This window comes from Eublepharis macularius, chromosome 1, assembly GCF_028583425.1.
Source record: "Eublepharis macularius isolate TG4126 chromosome 1, MPM_Emac_v1.0, whole genome shotgun sequence".
Taxonomy (NCBI): domain Eukaryota; kingdom Metazoa; phylum Chordata; class Lepidosauria; order Squamata; family Eublepharidae; genus Eublepharis; species Eublepharis macularius.
This window is the reverse complement of record NC_072790.1, coordinates 173030462-173045123: the sequence shown is the minus strand read 5'-3', so window position 1 is coordinate 173045123 and position 14662 is coordinate 173030462. Positions and strand designations below refer to the sequence as shown.

Here is a 14662-nt window from a genome sequence, read left to right as displayed (position 1 = left end):
GCCGTTAAACTAAAAGGGCCCAGAAATGTTTTTGTTCTTTTTAATAGAGACTGATTAATCATGCAAAGCTCTGTGACAATGCTTTGCTTGCATCAGACATTTCTGAAGACAAAGTTGCTAATAGCTCATTTGGAAATGAAGAGTTAAAGAAGCTGAAGGATCTTCTGCAGCAAAGAGACAATGAAATCAGTATCCTTTCAGAAAGATTTCAATTGATTTGGAAATATTGTGTTGATAGATAAATTAAAGGATTTCTTCCCTGCATAGTTTAACTTGGGAATATGTGTCCAAATTTTGCTGTTGTCCCTCTTTCCTGTAACAGGCCAGTTCAATCTTATGGATGTAAAAGTCTTTGTTGCATGGTTCAGTTCTTTCTCTGATCCAAAGTTTCTGGAAACCTAATGTCAAGCAGGTGGCTTTTTTAAGTAATGGAAAAAAGTGATACTATATAAAGAAATATTTATTACTTTGAAAAAGGTTGGACTTCCTGTAATTGTTATTTTTAGCCAAGTGAAATGTTTCTTTGGGGACTACTGGACTTTCATTTAGATTAAATATAAATTTATAATAAACTTGAGGCTCTGTACAATCTATATAAAATACGTTATACTGTCCATTCTCTTGACTCCCAGAAAACATAGCTGCAGCTTTAGCATGGTGTAAAATTATTTTGATGCTATAGAATTGAATGAATGAAATGACTTCAAATTATTTCTATAAGGGGGAGAAAATTCTAATAGTATTGGTCTATCAGATTTGTTCAACTTTTTAAACATTATGTTATTTTTCTTACATTGTGTGTGTATGAAATCTGTGCATACTATGCAAGTGTAGAATATGATAGTAGCTGACATAGAATTAACAGTACAATCCTAAAATGAGTTACTCCAGTCTAAATCCATTGATTGTCATGGGCTTAGTCTAGAGTAACTCTACTTAGAATTGCACTGTGAGAGTCCTAAAGATCTCGGCTGTTGTTTGCTTATTTGTTTTAAAATGATTTTGAATTCATGGTTTGAATCTACAGTTATCTGTTTACAAGCAGAAGTCCTGTCTCTTTCTGTCCCTTGGCAGCCTGTGCAGTCCATTTCCCTGCCTCCTTCATTTTCTCCTAGTTATCCTACTATTGTCTTTTTCATCCCCCCATCTTCAGCTTTCCTTTCCATTCTTCTTATAGCTTTACTTTTCTTCCTTTCTTTTCCCCTCTTTCCTTGCTTACTTACTTGGTTCATTCCCTACTTTTCACCTATCTTTTACCTTTTCAGGTCAAAGTCTCAGCAATGTTATTTGGAGTTCCTTAGCAACTCTCCAAATAGCTGCTAAGCTCTTATGATGCAGTCTTATGAGATCTCAGTAGACATTCTTTTCTTTAAATTGCAGACATTCCTTCTATGATTAGGTGTGTGTGTGTTAAAGCCCCCACCCCCTGCCAAACCTGGGGCTTCTTACCCCATTGCATTGGTTCAAAATCAGAAATAGGAAATTTATTTATTTAGATTTTTACGTAGTTCACACTTGCAAATGTAGAGATTTTTAACTGTCATCTGAGGAACATATAAACTTATTTGAATACTTAAAGCAGCCTAGCAGTCTCTCATCCATCTACTCTTCATGAGCTATCTGGTTGGCCCAGGTAAAAAGCCAGACTTTTCAGTGATCACTCTATTATTGTGGAATAGCTCTTTAAAAATTATTCAATTCATATTTCACTCTCTCTGCAAGTGGGCTCAGAGCGGATCACAAGCAATAATGAATACAATAAAAATAGATAGCATAAATTAGATTAAGACATATCAGTCAGTACAATAAAATCTAAAACAGACAGTTGTGCCCATATTGCATATCCACCAAGCATTAGGACACATCTGTGAGGCAGGGTAGCCAGCTACCAGATGACAACAATCTAAGGGGCAACACTCCCCACCCCCCAGTAGGAGACCAGTTTTTTGCCCCCCTTATGCTGTGTCCCTTATGCTATGTGTCAGATCCGTTCCCTCATAAGAAAACTTGTAAAATCTTGGTTGAACCGATGAATTGAAATGTTAACTATTTATCCAGTCACTAATAAATTGTAATGTCAGTGTAGTATTGAAATTGATATGGTGATTGTAATTATTTTTGGAGTTTGTATTTGGAGTTTTTAGCATTTGCATTTTTTTGTTGATGTTTAGGCTTTATCTTATTTCATTACCCCTCCGCCCTTTTCCTCCCACCCATTTTTATCTCACCCTTCTTTTAAAGAGCTGAAAGCGGCTTACATGTCTCTTTATTCTCACAACAAACCTGTGAGGTCAGTGAAGTTGAGAGAGAATGACTGTCCCAAAGTCATCCAGCGAATTTCATGGCCAACTCAGTAATACATCACACATTTGTTAGCTGCACTAAATCCATTGGAAGGATGGGATGCGAATATTTCAAATACAGATAGATATATCTATTAGATGCCTGTAACACTCACTAATATTTCCATTTTCCCTGTAGCACTTGTAGTGTCCATGAACTCACAGGAACACACATCCGCACTAACCCACAAAAAATGGCAGATTGTGCTGCCTCCTATTAACATCTAAGTAAATAAATAATAATTGAAATAAAATGAATATTTTTTTATTCTTTTCTATATAAGCAGGCGACTGGGGGTGGGGGTGTTGTAGAGTTTGTAGTATTAGACTAATTTGCAAAAAACAATTTTTCTTATAATGAATTTCATATATTTTGGTAAATATGTTAAAGAAAGAAAAGAAGAAAGCCCAAGATGCCCTTCTTCAGCTCAGTGCTTGTTCAAGGGAGGTTCCACCTTCAGCAAGTTCTCTTATTTCAAAAAAAGTAGAAAACGAGCAAATGTTACCTGTCTCCTTTGAAGCTAAATCTCATTTTCTTCTCAGGAACACAGGTAAGTGCATTTAGTAATATCTACAAATATGGAATTGTCACATTGTGTCTTTTGATATGCCATATTTAAGTCTGAAGGAGGACATGGGTTATAAATAGGATTAGTATATCAGTGCTTGCACAGTGTGTTACTTTGGTTGATCTTAATAAAAGATATTGTTTGGCTAGGGTGGGTAGGGTTTCTGATCCTTTGCTTCCTGTTCATATATACAGTAAACTTGATTTCCAGCTGACCACTGTTTCAATGACATATCTAGTCTTTTCACTGGGAGACATAGATCCAGCATCCTCTGTGGACAATGAAGCTAAGAAACTACTGTCTGTCTGTGAACACTAACAAAATTATGCCCAGGGAGGCTGTTCCATACATGGCTTATATAACATGAATTTATCCGAAAATCAACTAGCAACTTAAATAAATCTTATTCTGAGATTCATTGAAATATTGAAATAGTGTATGCCCTATTTAAGCATGTTATTTAAAAATAAATCTATTCTCTTTTACCCTACTTTTTGCCCAAATGGTTCTGAAAGCAGTCTACAGTACTGAAAAATGAATGAATACCCAAACTGAAATATAGTTTTAGTGAGATCTCAGTGCAGGCACTATAGACGGATAGCTGGTTGCTGGCTTATCTTTTTGTGGCCTCAGTAATGGCATTTGGTAACTGGAAGGAGTGGGCTAGACTCAGGCACAAGTTGCCTGTTGGGTGTTGCTTTTCTCTCCCACTCTTTCAGAGCACTAAGTTTAAAAACATTCTAGATCAACAGCTTTAGCTGCAAAGGCATTGTTCATGTGATGGGTAATTGATCATAGTTTTAAAGGAGAAAAATGTTTGTGTTGTAATAGTTAACAATATCAGATTTAATCTTGATGACCCAAGTCTTCATTTGATTTACTTTACTAACAATTTGTAGACATTTTTGTTAATGTTTTTAATTTAGTTTTAAGCTCTAAATATGGCATCAATTTTTCATAATTCTGTATCTTTTTTGAGTCCAAGAAGTGATATCATCGCACCCCCCTGGGAGTGCTACTGTACTTTACAGTGTGCTAATTTGAGCCCTAGATGGGCTGAATTGGGCCTGTTTGGGGCCCAAATCGGCCAATAGTGAGCCACAACAGCATGCCCGAGTCCTGCGTGATGACATCACTTCTTGGAACATCACTTCTCACCAAATGATGTCATCACGCTGCCTGAGGACATCACTTTTTGACGATATCAAAAAGGTAAGTGACCTGGCAACCCTATTGTTGGGTGACCTTGGGCTAGTTATTCTGTCTCAACCTAACCTACCTTGCAGTGTTGTTGTTATGAAGATAAAATGGGAGAAAGGGGAACAATGCTGTAATCTACTTTAGATTCTCATTGGGGGGAAAAGCAGAGTACAAATATTTAAATAAATAAAGATAAAATGGAGGGGAAGACAACTCTATATGCTTCCTTGACAATAACATAACATAATTACAACTGAAGGTAACAATAGTTGCAGTACTAAGAACACTTTCCTGGGTGCAATCTTCATTGAATAAAATAGGACTGAATAGAGCTGTTTAGGTTTGCTTCCAGTATGAATCAAATTGAAATGTTCTTGCTATAAATTTTGATGGATCCAAGGCGTTTATCCAGACTGTAGGAACTAACAAATATTTTCTAGTACAATCCAGTCAGATACTGGGCTATTGATTCCAGTACTGATGTTTTCTATCCTAAAAGATGGTGATAGATTTGGGATAAAATCAAATGTCTTTATTAAATATAAGAAAATAATTTATAATTCCAGATAATGCAAACTGAAATTGTGTTGAAGGTATCATACAAGGAAATAATAGTTGAATTTTACATCTGTGGAAAAATTCCAACATCATTCATAAATATGTACATTCTACTTTTCAAACAAAACAAACAAACAAAAAACAACCAGAAGCTTTAAATGCCCTTTTCTGGTAAAAACATTTCAAATTTTTTCTTTTAAAATCAGATGCAGTTCTTTGTTCACTACAGAGCTTTTTTATGCATGTAAGTATCGGGGACAGGTTGGAGATGAAAACTTGTCTTTGTTTTTTTAAAATAATATGAAGGACTGCATGTTAAACACTAATCTGAAAAAGACCATATTGTTCTCTTTAAAATAGCAGTGGTCTTAGTGTTTTTATGTTGGCTGATCATGTGTTCCAAAAAGTCACCTGGAATTATTCAGTGCTATAAAAGTCCCTATATGACTCACTGTATCTTTTAACCATTTAAGAGTCTCAAAAAGAATTACTTGGAGCGCTGAAAGCTCTCATTCAAACACTCTGCCCTATTAATATTACATGGGGTTTGTAAAGCACCATTCATTATTAAATGAGTTGAAAAAATAATGTTGTATGGATAACTTTTCACCAATACAATACTATTTTCATATGATAAAGAAGTCACCATTATACATTTGTCTCTGAAATTTCCCACTATGAAATTTCAGTCAAATGTCCCAAATTTTTTTAGTTTCACTAATTACAATTGGCAAATACATAGAATTTTATACATTTCTTTATAAGGCAGTGTTCCTTAAACTGGGATCTGGGGACCTCCAGGGATCTGCAAGGGTACTCCTTTGTAAGGACAGAAGGCAACACCTCCTTTTGCCCATTTGGCTAATGTGAAAACAGAAGCCTCTTATTGTTTTAGGAATCAGGGCAGAGATTCTCTGCCTCAGAAGAAAGAAATCACTTCCCTCTCTTTTGAAGGTTGGGCGCTCATAGAGCCATCACTACCCACACTCATTAAGCTCAGACTAGCCGGAAAATGTACTGTTTGGTTGCCAAGAACTGATAGCTCAGCCATCTGAACTATAATTGGCTAACGAGTATTAAGGAAGTATAATGCTAACAAACTCATCATGGTTCCTTCATGTATAAAATAGAACTGGTTTTTATTCTTTTTTCCAATGCAAAAGATTTCACCATAGAGATAGATGCCACTCTATGTCCATACACAGTAAGAGCAATTGGTCATTTAAGTTCAGGTGTTGTGTGATGCTGGACCTTTTTATTTCTATGAGTAGGTCTAAAGGTTTGTCTAGATCCTTTCTTGTTCATCTTCAGCTGGCCAAATTGTGTCTGTATAGAATAGCCACTCTCAGAAACCTCACCTTGGAGGCCACATGTAAGATAATACTTACGTGTTTTTTTTAAAAAAAACTTGCTTCTAAAAAATAGTTGAAAAGAGTCAAATATTTTGAGGATTTGCAAGGTTGAAAGCCTCTGTGGGCCATACAACTAGTCAGGGTCTCCTAGCACAGGGTCGGAGTCTAGGGCTGTAGTGCCCTCCAGCATCCCCTTTTTCCATTGGTCCGGCTTTGGAAGAGCCTCAGACTGTGTGGAAGAGAGAGTTTTTTCCGGCTCTCTGTTTCCCCTCTCTCTCATGTCAACTACCCCACTCTAAGCCTTGTGGGTGCAGTGTGGGCTTTCCTCCCTAGATTTCATGTGGTCTGCCAATTAAAGTGGTTCCTGGGAGCAGTGTGTTCCCAGACTCTCCCAGTCCCTCTAGCCCTAAGTTGGGTTCCTCAGCAATGCAATGATGCAAAAATTACATACTTGCAACCAAACGCAGCATGAGCTGTGCACACTAGTATAGACCAAGAGTCCTAAACCTTTACCCAAGTAGCTTTCTAAATCATTCTGTATGGAACAACCCTATTACTTGTATAGAAAAGCCCTCTTGACTAATTCCGTTTTGTGTAGTTTGTAGAAAACCAGGAGAGTGGGAGCCTTCCTAACTTCATCAGGCAAGCCATTTCATAAGGTTGGGGCCACCACAGAGAAAGCGCATGTATGGACAGTTGATGGTTTTGCCCATTTGCAGGTTGGCATCTGCAGAAAACCCTGCTCAGATAAACAAAGCTGTTGTGGTGGAGCACTGGGGAGAGGTAATCCCACAGATCTGAGGGACCAAGGCTATGAAGTGCGTTGTATGTGATAGCCAAAACCTTGAATTAAGCCTGGGAATTGATGGGTAACCGGCGGAGTGACTGCAGAATGGGAGTGATATGCATTCTTCACCTAGCTGCTGATAATAACTGAGTTGCAGAATTCTGCACCATGTCAAGCCTTTGAGTTGACTTCAAGTGAAGACTTACGTAGATTGCATTACAGTAGTCTAGTTGTGATGTTACCGTAGAATGATCATGATCCAGGTGGCTAGATCAGCTGTGTCAAAGTAGTGGGCCATCTTCTGGTCTAGATGCTTTCACACTAGACATGGGCACGAATCGAAATACAACACAAATTTCATGACGAATTGGGCCATTTTGTGCTTTGTGAAAATGTGATTCGTCTGGCCACGTTTTTCACAAAATCCACGACTTTTTTGGCCAATTTGTAAGCTTCGTGATTGATTCATATGCCAGACAGGCTGGCGCCAATCTATTGATTCCCTAGGCAGCGGAGGCCAGGAAAGTCTGCAGACCTTTTGTTGCCCTGGAAACCCCAATCTTAGTCCTCAAAACCCTGATAGGCTGCTCTCCCTGCCAACTGGAGATCTCCCAGTTCCCCTATACAGCAAGGGGCAGGGGATTAGGCAACTGAGGAGATGGGCCTTCTGTAGCCATGGGAACACCAATCCCTCCAAACCTTGATGGCCAAGTCTGTCTGCCAACCACCAGAGACTCCCTGTTCTGCTCTATGTGAGCATTTCTTATTTAAGGCACAGCTCTCTCTGCCTCGTGATTCAGCTCCAGTAGACAGAGGGAGAGGGAGCTGTTGTTGCTGGAATTGGGAGAGTGAATTTGGGAGCTTTTGGGAAGAGAGAGTGGAGTGGAGAGTTTTTGGGAATCATTTGGCTTTTTGGGAAGAGAGGAAGAGTGGATTTGGGAGCTTTTGGGCAAGGATGCCTTTTTCCCTCCAAGTTCCAACCCAACCCTCCTATCCTTAGGACTCTGCCTAGCTCTGGGGCCTAGCTTGACTGAGGCCTCCCTTATTTATTCTTTGCATGTCTTTCTTTCTGCTTAATTCTTTCTCTGCTCTTTTGAGGTCTCACTCTGTTGTTTTTTGCTTTGGTATCTGTGTGGTAGTTTTGGGGCCCTCCCCCCACCCCAGTCTCTCTCAAGCCCACTGCCTGGCTCTGGGGCCCAGCTTGGTGGGTTCCTCACCTGAGGGCCTCTTCTTTTTGCTTTCTCTCTCGCTCGTATTGTGCATTTCTTTGGTGCATCTCACTCTTGGTTTGTGCACCTATTTTGTGCATTTCACTTTTATTTGGAGCACGTCTCCGGCCTGGGAAGGTGTCTGTGGTGTGTAGGGGCTCTTCTCCCCACCCCAGTCTCAGGGCTACTGCCTGGCTCTGGGGTCCAGCTTGGTGGGTTCCTCGCCCGAGGGCTCACACTCTCTTTAGTTTTCTTTTATTTTAATTTGAGCAACTGTGCCACCTGGCCAGGTGTCTGTGTGGCAGTTAGGGGCTCCCCCCCTGGTCTCAGGGCCACTGCCTGGCTCTGGGGCTCAGCTTGGTGGGTTCCTCACCCGAGGGCTCACACTCTCTTTAGCTTTCTTTTATTTTAATTTGAGCACCTGTGCCACCTGGCCAGGTGTCTGTGTGGTAGTTAGGGGCTCTTCCCCCACCCTGGTCTCAGGGCCACTGCCTGGCTCTGGGGCCCAGCTTGGTGGGTTTCTCGCCTGCCTCCCAGGCCCACGAGGAGGGGGCGGCCACTGACAAAACCCACATGCTGGATGCGTTGGGCACCCCTTAGAGCCCAAGGGGGTGCTGCGGGCCACCACCCAAGCCCATGGCATGGGGGGACAGAAGGGAGGTGGTCCAGATTGTTGATCGCCTCCCAGGCCTGCAAGGAGTGCGCAGCCACCAACAAAACCCACATGCCAGATGTGGTGGATGCCCTTTAGGGCCCAAGGAGGCACTGCAGGCCACCCTCTAAGCCCGTGGCACAGGGGGACAGAAAGGAGGTGATCTGGATCATCGACCGCCTCCCAGGCCTACAGGGAGGGGGTGGCCACCAACAAAACCCACATGCAAGATGTGGTGGGTGCCCCTTAGGGCACATCTCAGGATGAATGGTGAGGTGTTGGAGAAACATCCAGCTCCTCCAGTCTACATCCCAACTCTTGGGACTCTCCCTGCCTGCAGTTGAGTCCACCCCTCGCTTCGTTTTCCCGGCCCATCTCCACACCATGGCCAGTAATCCTTCGTCCTCCTCCTGTCTGACCCAGCAACTCCCAGTCCCCGTTTCAGTCAAGCACTCTGGCAGCACTTGCCTCCCAGTCAACATATTGCAATCTTGGCCAAACTGTGAGGATGTGTGGAGGAGAATCTGCTGAAGTCTCCCTGCGAGTTTGTTATCTGTAGGTGAAGGGGACCATTGAAATGCTTCTGGTTCTGACTAATCATGAAACTAACAAATTGTTTCGTGAAATGGGTCAATTTTGTGAAAATTTGTGGTTCGTGATTCATGAAACATGACGAAACACAGACCTCTCATTTCGGGGTTTTTTCCATTTGGTGCCCATGTCTATTGCACACGTGCTGAATAATGCACTTTCAATCCACTTTGAAACTGGATTTTTCTGTGTGAAAGTGAAATCCACTTGCAAGCAATCACTAAAATGCTTTGGAAGTGCACTGAAAGTGCAGTATTCAGCATGTGTGAAAAAGAGGCCTCCTTTGAGTGGGGCAGCTGGCGTGAGAGAGAGAAGGAACAGGATGCTGCTCTCATCCATATGGTCTGAAACTCTTACAAGGCTGAACCAATGGAAAAAAGAGAACATTGTGGAATTCAAAAGGATCCTTGAGCCTCTCTGGGCAATTTTAATAAGGCCTTTTTTGTGGGGTGTTGGACGCCTTTCTTGAGCAGCTAATGGTCAAACCATAAATGTAGAAAGAAAAATGCAAACAAAGGAATTAAAAGACCATGAAACGCAAAAGAAGCACCCTTTGAGATTTCTGTGTAAAGCTCAAATGTATTCAGGTTGTCCATTGATAATTCTCAATAGCAGCAACTGGTGATTCTAGTTTTACTGGGTTAAATAATACCTATATGCGAGTACAAATGGTCTCATGTTCATTCAAGGTTTAATGACTGCAGGACATTTTCCTGATAAATTCCCATTTGGCATTTTCATGCCTTTAATGTTCTTTTACTGAAGAATAGTGACTTACAACTCAGTAGTAGTGTGCCTTGGGACATTTAAATGTTCTTCTGGAGAGGCTGATGCTCTCCATTAGCCTTTAGTTGACAACCTAAGATAGTTCAGACACATTGTTGTGTAGTGACTAGAATGCTGGATTTTGACTGTAGAGATAGGGATTCAAATCCCTTCCCAGCTATGAAATTTACTGGGTGACCTTATCACTATCTCTCAACCCAACCTACTTCATAGAGTAGTGTGAGGATAAAATGGGGGCTAGAGAATCCCATGTATGCCAAGCAGAATTCTTCAGAAAATAGGTAGGACATAAATCAAATTGTTTTGTTTCAGAGGGATTTGGCGCTTAATTGATTTATGAAGCATTGATTACTAAATTCTGTGGATTATTATTTGGGGTCCCCCCCGGTTATTGGTTCATTTTGGCTGCAGCTGTACCTTTTTTCTAGTTATGGTTACTTTTGATGCTGTTTTATGATTTAATACATTTTCTGGATCTTTGTAGATTAAAAGATAAGGTGCAAGTAACTTAAGTGATTTTTTTTTTACATTTTGAAGTGGCATAAACTAACATCCAAATAAATGGAGAAGGTCTAACATTTGAGGTCAAACATTGAAGGTCTAATATTTATTGAATATTTGCATATCACAAAAGAGAGACCCTTTGTTTTTCATATAAACAGAGTTTAAAATGCAAGAAACAAATTTAATATCTTGTTGAAACTACTTTAACTGAGGCTATATAACTAACATATTTATCTGTTCTAGTCTTCATATTGTGCTGCTTTAAAAAGGCTCCCATCTTACAACCTAGTGTGACTTGAGATCATCTCATACTTGGTTACGAGGTGATATCTTGGGCTGATAAAAGAAAAACCTTGGATTTGAGCCAGTAATACAGAACTCCCATGTAGAGCCATTTGTGTCATATTAGAGGTGGAATGGTTTACTGATACAAATATTTTTTTCATAATTCATGTATTTTATGATAACAGTTTAAAGTGTTGCAGAAATTTTCCATGCATTAACAATTTACAATAGTAATATGTAATTTGATAATAACATATGCTATTAAAGATAAATTTTAGTTGTAGTAACAAATGTAAAATTGAATTATTTTTGAAACGTCAAAGTTTTTAAAATTAATAATATTAGGATCAGATAGATGTAAATAATCATTACTTGCCATTGGCAAACCATTCAATTTGATCATTCCACTTCCTGTCCTGAATCTAGAGTCACTTATGCTTTGAAAAAAAGATTATATGAAAAAAGGGACATCATCATGGTAGGTAGTACTTGTTGATTCTTAGTTTTGGAAAGTATGGAGAATCTAAGGCTCACACACTGCTTGACCCAACCAAGAATTCAAAATCTATACAAACCATAAATCACAACAAGCTGAAATTCCAGATTCCCAGAACACCATTTCTTAATTTTTCTGTATAAGGAACAAAATTATTTGATTGATCAATTACATCTATTTACTTTATTTATACCCCACCCCACTGGAGATCCAAAGCAGCTTGCATAATTTGTTCTTTTGCCCTCAAAACAGTCCTGCGAGGTAGGTTGGGCTGTGAGAGTGTGATTGGCCCAAGGATACCCAGCAAGCTTCCATGGCGGAGTAGGAATTTGAGCAAGGATTTCCCAGATCCTAATCTGACACAATCTGACAATATTAATCCAGAAATACTCTTGAATGACTGAGGATAAATGAATTATTGCAGCCCTAGAGGCAGTGGGATGAGGCTGGAGATGACAGAACACAAAGACACCACACACAGTGTAGGAAAACAGGCCACAACTTTATTGTTGATAGCCTTTGGGACATTGGCATAGCATAGGGCATGGATCCAGACATCAAACAGCCCAACTGCTGTTCAGTGGCACCCCTTCCAGCCCACAAGCAGGGAGCCAACCACAAGGCAGCATGGTAGTGATCCCTCCATTTGGATAGACTGCACAGTGATTCCCATGCCACCTGAGAGAGAAGCTGGATGATAGCCCCCAATCTGGACATGTCCTCTGTGGCTTCCACCAAAGATCTCTTAAGGGGACCCCCAAAGTGGAATGAGATGACTAATCAGCTCAGTTTCATCCCCAGCTGGATCAAACATAAATGTGCACAACAGTGTCCCAGAAAGGGAGGGGAGGTAGGAAACAGGAGCAGCAATGGAGGAAGGTCCTGAAAGGGGATATGCTCTCCCTCATCCTCACACACACTGCTGGGTATTGCAAGGGCAATCCTGGCCCAGCCTGCCACAGCTTGGTTGACCACAAAATTGTTGGAGGGGTTTGGGAAACTCAGTGCCTTGATAAAGAAGGAGATGACAGCCAAGTGGATCACCATGGTCTTAGGGGCCAGGCCCTTCACACTCATGGACTCCAAATACTATAGAATCATCTGTAGCTACCAAGAAAGAAAGGAACAAAGCTGTGGCTGCTAAATAAGAGTGCCAGGTAGAGCGCACCACAGAATGGAACACTTCATTCATCTCAGCCATGAGAGGGAAGGGAATGAACCTGTGGCTGCTGAATAAGAATGCCAAGTGGAGCGCACTACAGAATGAAATACTCTGTGTAAAATCAGTCTCTCCCAAGGGCCCACAGCTGTTCTGGGAAGGGATCCAGGTGGCTTCATGCATCAGGGACCAGTGCCCTGAACCTCTAGAAAGTGAGACAAGCATCTGCAACATTGTTGTCTGCAACTGCACATCTCAGAAACTGCCCGCTTCTTACTGAAGAAGTTAGTTGTGACTTACAGTCAGTGAAATCCTGAACAGTTACTCCCTTCTAAATCTACTGATGTCAGTGGGCATGGAAGGGTGTGTGAGATTGTCCCATTGCTTTCATTCTTTCTTAAATACAACTAGTTTTTGCTAGATCAGGGCCAATGTCTGATCTATGAAAGGAATATTTCTCTTTCCCCTCATATTTTGCTTTTTGTTATTCTTCTGCCACCTGGAATTTAATTTTAGTGTAAATTAGGGTGGGTCTTAACAAATCAATTTTAAAAAAACAAAACTGAAATGTAATATTCTTTAATTTCCCAGAAACATCTATTTTAATATCTAGCATTTACACTGAGATAAAAACATCTGCTTGCTGTCTTTAGTCTGTCTTACAAACTATTGGCAAAATTTACAAAACTCATAGCTCATTACAAAAGTTAACTTATAAGGACGATTAAATTTAAAATGCCTCAATACTTTTTATCTGTCAAGCAAGTAGAAGCTGACTGTTTTGACTGGATTGAAAAGAAATCTAATGCTTTTTTTTTCTTTTGCAAGTTATCTGTTATAGATTTAATTTCCACTGTTTTCTTCTCCACTTGATTAATTTTCTTTGGTATCTTTCTTATCTATTTCCAATTGAGTCATAAAATGAATCTGGGCAAAGGAGGGAGAATAGAGTGAACTTATCATTGGAGGGCAACAGCTCTTCCTGGAATTAAGAGCTGAAAACACTGAAGGCAACTTTCTCCAGATGGGTTGAATGTATTAATCTAGAATTCAGCAAGAAGGCTGGAAAAACATGACCTTCAAGTCTCAGAACACTTTTAGTGAGATCTGACTGCACATCTTGATCAGAAATAAATATACTGAGGAGGTCTGCAAAGCGGCCAATGGAAATCTCTCCAATTTACATAAAACACTAAATGCAGACCACCTATCTTTATCATCTGTTGACTTTGGCCACTGAATTTTATTGTCTGCCATAGATTTTAAAAATAACTAAACTGTTTTCTTTCTGGTTCTCTCTCTTTGGTCATTCTTTTTGTAGAAGGAATATTCTCTAGATCTGAATTAGTGAGTCTTCCTGGAACAGATGGAGTTCCTTGTTCCCTGTTACATGGGACAGTATTGTACAGAGTTACAGAGATTGTCTATTGCATGTACTGAATCATCTATTAATAGAATGTTATAGGGAACTCCCTGTGTTCACAGACTCTAGGAACAAAAGGTTTCCCTATTGTAATGGAGTCATAGTTTTAAGATTTTTTCTTCTTCTTCACAAATATTAATCATACAAGAGACTGTTTTTAACTTGGTTCCTCCAGGTTCAAGCTGAGTGTCAGCAGTTGGCATGATTGAGCATTTACTGGCTTCCATGTGCTGGTGGGACCCAGTGCCTGTTGGAGCCTTAAAATTAATAATTGGCTATTGTTAAGCATGCTCCTATGCTCAATCTTCCTTTTCCCTCTCTTGAAATTGGCTGCCTATGGCTTTGGAAGTGATACTGACAATCAAATTAGCTGAGCTGACAGAAGTCTGCTGCTCAGTGTTTTCCTTTTTGGTTGTTGCAGGCCATTGTCTACTCTTAGGATGTAATTGCAGGGGCCACTCAGACATTGTTCCTTGATTAGGAACAATGTCTCAGCCAAGTAAGGATGAGCAGCATCCATGTGGTGTTGGACGAGGGTGTAAGTGGACTTTGGAAAGATAATGAGACCATGTATGTATGAGAGGAGAAGCAGGCCTTCTGAGGGTTCTTTCCCAATACTCACAAGAAAGTGGAGCTGGCCCTCTCTCCATGGAGGGCCAGCACAGGGGCAGTTTCTTACATAGGGCAGCAACACCATTTTCAAGTATATAAATTAAATAAGTACTCAGCTACAAATACGGCTATGCAGAA

The 14662-nt window shown here is 40.3% G+C and overlaps 1 protein-coding gene across 1 annotated transcript in view; it reads left to right on the top strand.

The window, feature by feature from the left end:
- Nucleotides 1-14662, top strand: part of KIF6 (kinesin family member 6) — a 439256-nt gene that overhangs the window by 109689 nt on the left and 314905 nt on the right. Inside the window, exons 12-13 of the mRNA XM_054999529.1 lie at nucleotides 48-190; nucleotides 2712-2893. Coding sequence (XP_054855504.1) covers nucleotides 48-190; nucleotides 2712-2893 — 325 coding nt within the window. The remainder of the gene's footprint in view (nucleotides 1-47; nucleotides 191-2711; nucleotides 2894-14662) is intronic.